Source organism: Crinia signifera, chromosome 5, assembly GCF_055691185.1.
Source record: "Crinia signifera chromosome 5, ASM5569118v1, whole genome shotgun sequence".
In the NCBI taxonomy this organism is placed as follows: Eukaryota; Metazoa; Chordata; class Amphibia; order Anura; family Myobatrachidae; genus Crinia; species Crinia signifera.
The window spans coordinates 291,662,855-291,677,266 of record NC_139221.1 but is presented as its reverse complement, the minus strand read 5'-3'; the positions used below and the strand labels follow the sequence as shown (position 1 = coordinate 291,677,266).

Below are 14,412 nucleotides of genomic sequence, written 5' to 3'. Positions count from 1 at the left end.
ATGTCAGGTTGGAACTGATTGGTTGGTTGTTTATCACTCTCCATTTTAGCACTTTTGAAGCTTAGTGCATCTGGCCCTGTATATTTTGTCTGGTGATTCTCCTTGCCTGCTACCCTGGTACTGCTCCTGGTTCTCATCTCCACTTGGGGTATTAGCCGATAAGACAAGTATGACCAGCATCCATAACAATAATGCTTGCTTTGAAATCTTTCACCAAACCCATTAATAACATGAGGATGGAGCGAGGATTTGAGGAGCGTGTACCAATATGTTATTTTTATATACAGTATGCAGTTTCATATATCTGGCCTTTGCTGATAGTTCCTGTGACTAACTTTATAGTCCTATATTAGTATCAGAAGTCAGCGAAAGCCAGGCATATGCGCACACACACACAGACATTCCATAAATATATTCATAGACTCTGCCAAAGACTGCAGCGCATGAGAGGCTGCTCCACTTTAGAGGAAGCAATATTTTGGAGGGAATCAGATAGTGTCTACCTTACGTTTTCTTGTCGGGAAGAATTAGGATAGGACTCAGGATTTTGGATAAAAAAAAAAGATATTTTACAGCAGTTAATGTTTTTTTTTTAACAACAAAATCTTTCATCCGCAAATGCCGTAATCTGGATTAAATGATTTATTATAAATTACTTACATACAGTAACACATTTAGGGCCTGATTCAGTAAGAGTTGTAGTTTTGCAATTACTCGCATAACTACAACCACCCGGCGGCAGCAGGCAGTTGCAAAATTCTGCGATTGACAACAGAAAACAAAAAGTTAAAGAACGACTAAAGTAAATACTACAGGTGGAGAGTGGCAAAGTGCCAGCCAATCAGCTCCTTTAATTTTTCAAACACAGCCTGTAACATGGCAGTTAGTAGTTGATTGGCTGGTATAATTTTTTAAGGCTTACTACATCTTCCCCATTAAAAATTAAGTGTGTGTGTGTGTGTGTATAAATATATAGATGTGTTTGCTAATGTCTATGTAAATATGTATTCCACAGCATAGCAAATTATATTAAAACATGGGCACAGTCAGGGCCGGCGCTACCCACTCAGCAGCTCCTGCAAAGCAGGGAGGCGCCATGCTGAAAAGGCGCTGTCTCCCTCCCTGCTCTGCTAAAGCTGCCTCAGCCCCCACTGTCACTGCCTCCTGCACAATGCCCGCGGGCAGGCAGCAGTATAAAGATTTGCTCCCTGCACCGCGAGTGCACACAGCCTGCATGCCACCCTCAGTGCCTGTCTGACAGCGGGCGGCTGTATGGAGAAGCTGAGCAGCTCCCTGCACCGCGCACACACTGTCCTCCTCCTGTGACCTGCCCCCTCTTCCTCACGGACACTTACGCTGAGGCATGTAGCGCTGTCTGTGAATGCCTGGATGACATGTCATGTCCGGATCCGCCCCCTAACCATTGCTCCCTGCGCCTGTCAGCTGTCAATCAAATGACGAACAGGCAGCAGCGCCGCCTCCCCTTCCTTCCCTCTTCTCAGTGTGCTGTGCCAGTGCCACTGCCAGTCCTCAACACTCGGTAGCCTCTATCTCCTCCCCTCTTCTTCCATCTCCTCCTTCTCTCCCCTCCTTTCCCCCTGTCACAAGAGGGGTTTAATGGCGTCCTCAGCGTCCTGCCTACGCAGATAGAAGAGGAGGGACTGCACAAGAGTTAAACAGTCTTTTATTCTACACGTTTATAAGAAATTTTTCAATAATTGTCGATTTTTTTTATATTAATTTAGACACTTTTAAAATAATGGGCTGGGTTCTGTGCCTAAAGGTGGCCATACATGCTGCAATAGCAGCGTGCAATGCGAATTGCACTCCCGCGGGCATCGTATCGCACAGTACAAAAAGTATGTGCTGCACATACTTTTTGTACTGCTTTCGGATCTCATCGCACACACATTGCATGCATGCCGTGTGATGCAATTTAGCCCATAATGTATGCAATTCTTGCAGCTTGTATGGGCACCTTTAGTGCCTGCAACATTTTGCAGACACAGCACTGAGATGGTGTATGCATACATGTACATGCACCCGCGATCCTCCACAGGATCACATGTTGCATGCGCTTCCACAAACGGGCTGCAGCTTGTTTCAATGGCAATGTGAAAGGGCGCAAAATGTATGGTTTGCAGGAGGGCACCAGAGACCCTAGCACCGGCCCTGGGCACAGTCATTATCTTTGCTGCTTTGCAGTATGGCTTCCATTCTGACGAGGGTGCTATCTGTATATGTCCCTCGTGTTTGTATGAGTTTCTTCTATGTCCCTATTTTCAGACTCTGGTAAGTGGTCTTTGGTCAGTGTTTCTGTGGTATCCATTGGGATAAGGACTGTGGTAAAGGTGAATGAGGGAATTGCAACTGAGCTGAATGATTAAACATTTTCATTAAAACATTGCATTGAGATTATATAAATGAAAATGGTGATTAATGCAACGCAAGGCTTCTGTTGTACACATTTCGGAATATTATGAATACCGTTAAGACTGAATTCAGTAATGGGATTCATCACGTGTAGAATGAATTTCTCAGATTGTATACTATGTCTTCTGATTTGATTTTATGTTACTGCCTCAGTGACTTAGAGAGTTTTGTGAACGATATGAAGATGGAGTCTACCTCCAGAAGTGTTGTGACCCTGAAGCACGTGGAAGATCGAGCATTCGTGCTGCGCCAGATAGGAGAAGCAGTGTCCAATCTGAAAGGTATAATCTGACCGTATCCTAATAAAGCTAGCATTGCCTAGTTCCTGGGAAGGGAGGCATCAATGCTGACGACTGTGCCACCCACGCACGGAGACTGTAATCTAAGTCAGTTTTGCACAAGAGGAAGCTGCTATGTTCCTGAATTGCAAAAGTAAACCAATCTGCATTTATCGGGGATGCAGTCTACAGGTTGACAATAATAACAGTGTTAAAATATCTTAACACCCTATCCTCTACCCTCTATGTCCAAACTATGGCCCTCCAGCTGTTGTGAAACTACAAGTCCCATAATGCCTTGCTACGGTTTTGCTATTAGGGAATGCTAAAACTATGGCAAGGCATGCTGGGATGTGTAGTTTCACAATGGCTGGAGGGCCATTGGACATGCCAGCTTTTTAGGCCAGCCCACACTTATTGTCCTAAATAACCACCTCACAACCTGCTTTGTACATACTGTGCAACTGTGTCCATAATCCTATCATTTAGCAGTTGGACACCAGCAGTACATACAGTCATCTATTATGGGATGTTGTCGACTTGTAGGTAGAGTAGATAACCAAGTCCAAAAGTCTGGCCACTCCTGCCCTACATAATCTATCCACTGCACATTCACAGCAAACATTTGGTATTAAGAGAATATCGATGATTGGATGGCTTTCTATAGTGATTATTTTATGCTGCCTATGTAAATAAAATCAAACCCATTTCTGTTGTGTTATGCCGGTTTTCAGGAGAATTTCCTTACTTACAAAATAAAATGCGAGCTGTGTTACGGGTGGAAGTGGAAGCTGTGCGGTTTCTGAAGGAGGAGCCCCACAAGCTGGACAGTTTACTGAAGAGGATCCGAAACATGACCGACGCCCTGTCTACATTAAGAAGGTGATAACCGTTACATTGCTGCACTGTTATATCGCCAGCGTTTATATTCAATATTGTTAATGGTGCGCACTCCTGTGCATCATTAACGACCAACCTCCATCATCTCTTCATGCAGCTCAATCTGACAATATCGTCAGCGGCTGCATGTATAGAGCGGCCGTCCCGGTGATGTCATTGACCGATATTATTAACATACTCTTAGGGATTTATTTACTAAGATGGGAGTTCTGTTTCAGATGGGATGTAGCTTTAGACAACCAATCAGATAGGTGGAGCCAGCCTCAGCAGCTCACAGCGCGATATATTCATAGCGCTAATTGGTGCTGGCGGAAGCTGGTGGGGGGTCGTGGATGGGGACAGGCAAGCGTCTCACACGCCCGCAGAAGTAGAATATCCTAGATATATATATATAGAAGTAGACATCCTAAACCTTTACACGTAGTGCTGTAACAGCTGGACAGCCACAGCCCCCGCTTTCTGTAGAATATGTTCTAACGCTTTGGTGGTGAATGTTTCCCAATATTGCCAAATACTCCCAGAATAAACCTCAAGTTAATGATTTGTCCATTTCATACTTAATTTACTTTTAATATCCCTTTACAAGTGAAATGAAACCTCTGTGTATTCTGATGTGTGCAGTCGGTGGGTCATGCTTTACACAGTACTGCCAGCCAGGGACACACCGCAGAGCAGAGAGACGGTGCCAGGCACATTACTACTGGGGCAGTGTCAGGATGTTATGTTATGGTAACCACGTTCTCCCGTGGGCTGCATTATGTCAGCGCCTGCAGAAATCAGACAGGTGCAAAGTGGAACAGAGCGGGAGGAAACCAATGTGCCGGCCAGTTATTATTATGCAGCATGTTACCCCACATACAGATATTACGTAGAAGCAGGATCTGCAGGAGATTGCACCAGCATTACAGAAATCACTGTTAAAAGCACATATTTTGTTTCAGTTTGTTTTCCAAGTTTGGAACAGGATAATTGATCTATTGTCCGTGTTTCACGAATTATTTCACCCACTAGATCTTAAAAATCATATGTGCTGCCTGGCCAGTCTGCAGAAGAGGTCTCAGACCAAGCAGTATATTTACTAAGAGTAGATGGGAATCAATGGCGGAGTGCAGTAAAAACAAACAAAGCAATATTTATGTAATGGAATTTTCTCCTTCATTCACAGGGGACAGTGACTTCTGCTATTACATTGGGGAATACAGTGTGTTAGATAGGAGTCGGGCACTATATATTTTTGTTGAAGTGAGGTAGGCTCCTCCCCTCTACTTCCACCCCCCCAGACCTCAGTCTTATACCCCTTTCACACCAGAAATGCAGAGACCAACACCGGAATTAAATTCCAGGGACATTCCCGGGTTGGGACCCATTCACACATGCTTTTGAAGCAGGGACAACCCGGGAAGGCACCTTTCACAATGAACTCAGGGTGACTGTGCATTTCTATGAGAATATCATTGAAAATTGGGTACTTGTTTCCTAGCACGGCCACATATCTTATGGATCGTGTACCTTTAGTTAAGGTACACGATCCATAAGATGGACCCGATTTCCTTTGAAATCAGGTCCATTTGGCCGGCTAGGATAAAATATCGGGGGCATCGCGTCGGTCGGGACCGTTAACAATGGTCCCGACGCGACGCCCGCGATTTCCCCATAGGCTTCAAAGTTAAAAAATATTTTAACATTGAAATCGTGTCGGGAAAGGTAAAATATCGGGGGCATCGCGTCGGTCGGGACCATTAACATAGGTTTTTTACATAGGCTTCAATGTTAAAAGATTTTTTAACATTGAAATCCTGAAAAAATGTGAAAATGTATTAGGTGTACCCGTCGTCACCCCACGATAGACGCCAACCCGAAGCGTGGCGAGCGCAGCGAGCCCGCGAGGGGCGGCGGTGCGCGTCCTCCGACCTTTTCATTCCCCTACTATCCACGTCGGCGTGGAGTTGAAAATAGAATAGTGTGGCGAGCGCAGCGAGCCACCGAGCCCGAAGCGTGGCGAGGGGACGCGGATACCTTCACAGTTATACGCGTCCCCTCGCGGGCTTCACAGGTGTCCGTGGCGACGCGGACACCTGTGAAGTCCGCGAAGGGACGCGTTTACCTGTGAAGGTATCCGCGTCCCCTCGCGGGGCTCGCCACGCTTCGGGCTCGGTGGCTCGCTGCGCTCGCCACACTATTCTATTCTCAACTCCACGCCGATGTGGATAGTAGGGGAATGAAAAGGTCGGAGGACGCGCACCGCCGCCCCTCACGGGCTCGCTGCGCTCGCCACGCTTCGGGTTGGCGTCTATCGTGGGGTGGGGTGTACGCCGTGACATTTGGGGGGGTTGGGAATATTTTACATTGAATCCAATGTAAAATCGGGTCCCAGGGACCCGATTTACATTTAATTCAAAAAAAAAAATTGGGTCCAAAATCGGTCGGTCGCGACGATCGCATCGCATGCGACCAAATCGCATGCGATCGACCCGATTTTTCCGACACGACCACCCCGATGTAAATCGGTGTGGCCGTGCTAGGAAACAAGTACCGAAAATTGCCTTTTTTAGGCCCACAAAGATGAGGTAATTAGGGAGAAGGGTAAATGGAGAGAGAGAGGGCGGGCCTTTGCAGACATTCCCGGCTTTCAGCGGTGAAATAGCACTGCTGGGGTCTGTTGTGCCACAGAACTCCCACAGTGTCTTCCTGTATGCTGTGTGATTGGCAATGTAGACATTCTTGGCTTTCAGGGGGTTAAAATGCACTCCTGGGGTCTGTGGTGCCACAGAACATGCACACTGTCTCCCTGCACGCTGTATGCTGCCCCTGGGCGTGTCTGTGAGTGTCCACCGCAACAGGAAGTTGCCCTGCTAGCAAATCAGCATTAGCAGAGGCAACACGGGAAGGAGGGACATGTCCCTGCACCTTTCACACCAGCCAGTAGTCTGCGAAGGACCCGGGAGCAACCCTGCTACCTAGCAGGGTTGAAATGCCGGCAAATTTACCTGGGAATTTGTCCCTGGAACCTTTCACACCAGCGCTAGTCGCGGGTTGTTCCCAGACCCAACCCGGGAATTTCGGCTGGTGCGAAAGGTGTATGAGAAAAAGTACCAGAGTCGGATCCCTGGTACTTGGTCTCCTCTGGGTTTTTATTGTAATTTATTTAATACTTTGAGACAGGCAGACAGGGTGCCGCTGTCTGCCTGCGCCGTGGGACACCCCTGATGGGTCTGGTCGCCTGTGGTTTGTTTCCGTGACCCCACCACCGGTGCACCCGCACCGGGGACCCACCGCAACTGCCTGTGGTTATCGTCCGGGTCGGCGGCGAGAGCCACACACTCATGGGTCCAGGCAGGAGTGCGAGCTGCGCAGTGTGGCGCGGGTCAGTTCAGCACACTGACCAGCAGGGAGACCTTGATTTCAAAAGTGCCCGACTCCTAACTAACACTCTATCCCCAATGTAAAAGCAGATGTCAGTGTCCCCTGTGAACTGGCAGAAAGGGAATTATCGTGAGTACCAAATTCCTATTATCGGCAAATGCCAAAAAATTTGTTCACCCTCCCCTAGGACAACCAGCCCATATCCACCCTCTCAGAGCTTGGGCATGGGGCTAATAGTATTATTAAATAATAGTTTTTTTTTTACAGGTGAACTACAGGTTCTGATTTTATTTAGCACATTCTAGAAGATAATGGATATAATCTGATTGGTTGCCATAGCAACATCTCATCTTCAATAGAACTCCCATCTTAGTAAATAAACCCAGTTGAATCACATGCCTGTTGGCACTTGTACCTTACCTGTAAAAACAAAACAAAAAAATAGACATTATATATACACACACAGAAATTGGTAATATTATATTATACAAAATGCCCCATACAGCCCTCGTTCACAATATGAATGGATCACATCCTCTCTGCTCCATTAAGCATCCTGTATCTTGGTAACGTTACGGCTCCCCTGAGAAGCTTCATTATGATTGAGAGGTCATTTTGGGACACTCTCCATAGAAAACAATGGGGAGCACATTGTTATAATGAAAACATGTCAATTCTTTATGCCGCTATATAGTGTACTGTGTATATATGCTGTATGCTGCTATATAGTGTACTGTGTATATGCTGTATGCTGCTATATAGTGTACTGTATATATGCTGAATGCCGCTATATAGTGTACTGTGTATATGCTGTATGCTGCTATATAGTGTACTGTGTATATGCTGTATGCGGCTATATAGTGTACTGTATATATGCTGTATGCTGCTATATAGTGTACTGTGTATATGCTGTATGCTGCTATATAGTGTACTGTGTATATGCTGTATGCTGCTATATAGTGTACTGTGTATATGCTGTATGCGGCTATATAGTGTACTGTATATATGCTGTATGCTGCTATATAGTGTACTGTGTATATGCTGTATGCCGCTATATAGTGTACTGTGTATATGCTGTATGCTGCTATATAGTGTACTGTATATATGCTGTATGCCGCTATATAGTGTACTGTATATATGCTGTATGCGGCTATATAGTGTACTGTATATATGCTGTATGCTGCTATATAGTGTACTGTGTATATGCTGCATGCTGCTATATAGTGTACTGTATATATGCTGTATGCTGCTATATAGTGTACTGTGTATATGCTGCATGCTGCTATATAGTGTACTGTATATATGCTGTATGCCGCTATATAGTGTACTGTGTATATGCTGTATGCTGCTATATAGTGTACTGTGTATATGCTGTATGCGGCTATATAGTGTACTGTATATATGCTGTATGCTGCTATATAGTGTACTGTGTATATGCTACATGCTGCTATATAGTGTACTGTATATATGCTGTATGCTGCTATATAGTGTACTGTGTATATGCTGTATGCTGCTATATAGTGTACTGTATATATGCTGTATGCCGCTATATAGTGTACTGTGTATATGCTGTATGCTGCTATATAGTGTACTGTGTATATGCTTTATGCCGCTATATAGTGTACTGTGTATATGCTGTATGCTGCTATATAGTGTACTGTGTATATGCTGTATGCGGCTATATAGTGTACTGTATATATGCTGTATGCGGCTATATAGTGTACTGTGTATATGCTGTATGCCGCTATATAGTGTACTGTGTATATGCTGTATGCTGCTATATAGTGTACTGTATATATGCTGTATGCCGCTATATAGTGTACTGTGTATATGCTGCATGCTGCTATATAGTGTACTGTATATATGCTGTATGCTGCTATATAGTGTACTGTGTATATGCTGCATGCCGCTATATAGTGTACTGTGTATATGCTGTATGCTGCTATATAGTGTACTGTGTATATGCTGTATGCCGCTATATAGTGTACTGTGTATATGCTGTATGCTGCTATATAGTGTACTGTGTATATGCTGTATGCTGCTATATAGTGTACTGTATATATGCTGTATGCTGCTATATAGTGTACTGTATATATGCTGTATGCTGCTATATAGTGTACTGTGTATATGCTGTATGCTGCTATATAGTGTACTGTATATATGCTGTATGCTGCTATATAGTGTACTGTGTATATGCTGCTTGCTGCTATATAGTGTACTGTGTATATGCTGCATGCTGCTATATAGTGTACTGTATATATGCTGTATGCTGCTATATAGTGTACTGTGTATATGCTGTATGCTGCTATATAGTGTACTGTGTATATGCTGTATGCCGCTATATAGTGTGCTGTATGCTGCTATATAGTGTACTGTATATATGCTGTATGCCGCTATATAGTGTACTGTGTATATGCTGTATGCTGCTATATAGTGTACTGTGTATATGCTGTATGCCGCTATATAGTGTACTGTATATATGCTGTATGCTGCTATATAGCATACTGTGTATATGCTGTTATATAGTGTACTGTGTATATGCTGTATACTGCTATATAGTGTATATGCTGTATGCTGCTATATAGTGTACTGTGTATATGCTGTATGCTGCTATATAGTGTACTGTATATATGCTGTATGCTGCTATATAGTGTACTGTGTATATGCTGTATGCCGCTATATGGTGTACTGTGTATATGCTGTATGCTGCTATATAGTGTATATGCTGTATGCTGCTATATAGTGTACTGTGTATATGCTGTATGCTGCTATATAGTGTACTGTGTATATGCTGTATGCTGCTATATAGTGTACTGTGTATATGCTGTAGGTTGCTATATAGTGTACTGTGTATATGCTGCTATATAGTGTACTGTATATATGCTGTATGCTGCTATATAGTGTACTGTGTATATGCTGTATGCCGCTATATGGTGTACTGTGTATATGCTGTATGCTGCTATATAGTGTATATGCTGTATGCTGCTATATAGTGTACAGTGTATATGCTGTATGCTGCTATATAGTGTACTGTGTATATGCTGTATGCTGCTATATAGTGTACTGTATATATGCTGTATGCTGCTATATAGTGTACTGTGTATATGCTGTAGGTTGCTATATAGTGTACTGTGTATATGCTGCTATATAGTGTACTGTGTATATGCTGTATGCTGCTATATAGTGTACTGTGTATATGCTGTATGCCGCTATATAGTGTACTGTGTATCTGCTGTATGCCGCTATATAGTGTATATGCTGTATGCCGCTATATAGTGTACTGTGTATCTGCTGTATGCCGCTATATAGTGTACTGTATATATGCTGTATGCTGCTATATAGTGTACTGTGTATATGCTGTATGCTGCTATATAGTGTACTGTGTATATGCTGTATGTTGCTATATAGTGTACTGTGTATATGCTGCATGCTGCTATATAGTGTACTGTGTATATGCTGCATGCTGCTATATAGTGTACTGTGTATATGCTGTATGCTGCTATATAGTGTACTGTGTATATGCTGTATGCTGCTATATAGTGTACTGTGTATATGCTGCATGCTGCTATATAGTGTACTGTGTATATGCTGTATGCTGCTATATAGTGTACTGTGTATATGCTGTATGCTGCTATATAGTGTACTGTGTATATGCTGTATGCTGCTATATAGTGTACTTTGTGCCCCAATTTTGTTTATAACAAGCTAGCCTGATTTATTTTATATGTTCCCTAGACATGTTTCCGATGGACCATCTAAGACTGTTGACTTTAATCAAAATAACCAATTTATCATAACGGAAAAAGTTACCGATATAGAGGTTGTTCAAAACAAAGAAGAAAGAAGTCAACCATACCTGCAGACGACGCAGTCAGAACCAGCTAACACGGTGCCATCCCCAACAGCGTCCGTTAAATCGGAGGTGGTGCCTCTGTCGGCTGGGGTGAAAGTTCACCAAGTACAAAGTTCCCCGGTGTTCATGCAGCAGTCCCAACACTCCTCGGCACTGGTTAACCACGTCTTTACCTCCGGTAACCAGAACGCTGATAACAACCTTCCAACCAGTATGTCGTCCAGTGCAGCACAAGAGCAGACTCCACCTGCGCAGCCGGCTCAGCATAACGGATCCTCTGCACAAACCCTTTTTATTGAAGAAATCTACCACGCAGGTTACAGGAATCGAGCAGTGTCCATTGAGGTAAATTAAACTGTATAACCTCTACCATAGAAGAATATGTGATGGATCGCAGGGTGTGGCACTGGCAGAGACAGCTCTGTTTTGTCAGATGAAATGATTGCTAGGTGGCAGCAATTGTTCAGTAACAGAATTTTACTGACTTCTTAAGGTTGTAAGCACGGGCGCCAATGTGTTACAATAATGATCCATGGTTGGTCAACGAGTTACACAACATGTATACGGATGCAGGTTCTCCCAGTTTTTTAACCATTTTTGAAGCAGATAACGGATGCAACATATTTGGGTAAAAGTGGAGAAATACTCCTTGTCTGTAATATATTGTGATCATTCTTAATTGGCTCTTTGGAAACGGAGTGAGAGGCCCTTCTGGGACATGAAGAGGCCCCAAACTTGTTATAGCCGCTAGTAGCATTCTCTCTGTTTGCCTCCCGCACCCTCTCACCTTCAGGCCATTGCATAGTGGACAGTTCTGGTATGCAGATGGAACACTGTGACAAAGGAAGAGGTCCAGAAGAGAGAACAAACGAGTGCTGCCCTTCCAAAGAGGCGGCAGGCATGACAGGGACTGCAAGATAGGGATATTGGGCTTAAGTGAAGGTCATTCCAGTCATTTTTTGGCCTCAGAGCCTGAAATTCCCCTATAGATCCTCATGAACCAGGTGAAGATTCAACCTCACACCGGAGTACAATACCTACTCTCCACTCAGAAGATAGACAGGTAGAGACCAACACAGGTAGACATCATGACGACTATTGTCTTTCATCTGCTCACTCGCCTACAGATCGCTGTGAGGTGACTACACACAGCCATACAGGGCCTAAATGTAACTCAACTGCATCACACCAGTACACTTACTACAATAACATCACCCTCAACCCATCTGGGTATGTGTGTATATTGCAGCACAACCTTTGACAAACTGTTCTAACAAATTTACCCTGCATGGAACAACAACAATTAAAATGAGACTAATTACACATCGCAAGAGTGATTCACAGAACGGTCTCTTGAAACCCCGTTCCTACATATAGTTGGCCAGTCCTTTGGTCTGCGTAAATGTGGTCACTCAGTGAAGTGGGCCTAGTGCTCAGAGTCACTGTAATTATAATCCTGTCTATTATGGGCACCAAATAGCTGGACCTAGTGCCCCAATCACTTGTAGAGGGGAGGAGAGGGGTACCTAAAAACCCAAGGGCTTAATGCTCACTTGTGCTACAGAATGTCTACGAGTCTAATGCCCACCTACTAGGCTACAGGCCTAGGCCCCAATCCCTGCTAGTCTAGGGAGGAATTTTATTGACATTGTAGTTAAATGAGGGCCTACCCATTTTATTAGGAGGAGGTTGCAGTGGGAGCTTTGTTAACTGTTCTGCACCTCACCACTAGCATTACTCACCAGTCCTAATCCGTCCTATACCCCGGACTGCCGCAGCTTCTATGCTCATCCAACATCTTCTGATTTGTTCCTGCCATCTTCTGACATGATTTTGCCTTGCTCCTGGCTCCTTCTACTTCCACAGCTCCCTCTCTGCTGACGAACTGAGTGCTCCCACTGTGGGTGTCAGAGCTGTAATTCGGCGGCACCCTGCTTGGCTCACTGCTGCAGCTGCCTATTGGTGCTAAAATCAAAAACCTACTGACGCTGATCGGTGAGCCGGGATTGGCTGCTGCGTCCAGCAGAAAATTCAAATGCTCATCTCCTTCGCCACTTGTCTGCTACCCTTCACTGATATATGTCCAGTGCTGGGATCTGGCTCTCGATCCCAGTGCCATCTACTACATCCAGGCAGCTGGGGCACATTTACACGGGAGCATAAAACTATTCCAGACCGGGGGCGGGGATCACACAACTTTCCCAAGCCACCACCATTTGTGTTGCCTCCTGTCTAGTTTCACTGTCTTGTACTGTACCTCCCATGTCACGGGGCTCGGTGTGCTTCTCACAATGACTTCTAACCTTACAGTCTGACACAGAGTGCATGGCACTCACCTTGTACAGTTACTACTGTGGGTCTCTAATGTGATCTCTTTAGTTCAGAGGTGCCTTCACCAGGTTTACCTGCTTCAGCTTTCTGCCCCCATCTGGTTGCATTCCTGCACATCGCGATGCAAGCAATCAGTCTTCCCAGCAGAGCGGGTAGCAACGATGGTACATGTAGTGCAGCAGCATGAATTGTAGAGTGGTCAGTGGGATTCTCACTAGTGTGATGCATGACAAGGTGCGTGGTGGGGGATTGGGACAACGCATGCCCAGGGGGCAATCTGGGCCCCGCAGCAACAGCACGAACCTCTAGTAGCCTCTGTCAGGACATACTACCAGTTGCTGGAATTGTGCACATAAGCCAGTAACGTTGTGTCCTTTGTAGGAAGCAGAGAGGAAATTCGAAGAGAAACGACAGAACATTGACCACTATAACGGGAAGGAGTTTGAGAAGATGCTGGAGGAAGCACAAGCCAATATTATGAAGTCCATCCCCAGCCTAGAAATGCCCTCTCAAGCGCTGAAAACGGACAGTATAGAAAAACAGGAAGTGAACGGTAAGACGATGCATTGTGTTCTTCTCCTATGGTACAGTATTTGTACAAAAAAGTGAACCATTGCTGCTTCCTGGGTGCCAGCTGCATTAACACAGTTCTAGGAATCTAGGTTTAGCAAGTAGGATTATGATTGTGTGTCAGACAACTAATGTGTGCTGCCCCAGTGGTCATCCAGTCTCTAAGGGTGGTTGATGCACTCCAGCATCCTGAGCTTGCAATGTCACCACGCCAACCCCCAGATGTGCCTGTGATGGATCATTTTTCTGCCAGAAGACGCTTCAGACATTTTAGTGTCACTTGGACTTGTCACTCGGGGGACAAGTCCCGTGAACGTACTGTTCTGCTGAATGTCCAAAAGGGGAGCGTACCACTGAGTAGGTTTTTGGGTTTTCCCTAGATTTTTGTTACTACTGTCATTTTATTTATTTTCATTTTCTTCTAGAAAGTGCACAAGAAAGTGAACAAGAAAGTGATAAAGTTACAAAGTCTCCACCTCCACCTCCTCCCCGTCGTATGTATCCTCCTGGGTCTGGTCTGAGCGGTACATGGACAGCAGATTGGAGAGACAGCAAAGTAAGTGTTACTGTGACTTTCAGTATAATACGGTCACTGGTGGCGGCGCAGGAGTGATCGCAGCAGGGATCGGAGATTCATGCTGCGGTCCCTCCTGAGACATTCAAGTGATACCCAATATTTGCGGC

The 14,412-nt window shown here is 44.7% G+C and overlaps 1 protein-coding gene across 13 annotated transcripts in view; it reads left to right on the top strand.

The window, feature by feature from the left end:
* KIAA1217 (KIAA1217 ortholog) overlaps positions 1-14,412 on the top strand; it is a 632,840-nt gene that overhangs the window by 607,683 nt on the left and 10,745 nt on the right. For all 13 annotated transcript variants that reach the window (XM_083189268.1, XM_083189269.1, XM_083189270.1 and 10 more), the window contains 5 exons: positions 2,587-2,714; positions 3,446-3,593; positions 10,710-11,172; positions 13,540-13,711; positions 14,154-14,284. In XM_083189268.1, the coding sequence (XP_083045394.1) occupies positions 2,587-2,714; positions 3,446-3,593; positions 10,710-11,172; positions 13,540-13,711; positions 14,154-14,284 (1,042 nt within the window). The remainder of the gene's footprint in view (positions 1-2,586; positions 2,715-3,445; positions 3,594-10,709; positions 11,173-13,539; positions 13,712-14,153; positions 14,285-14,412) is intronic.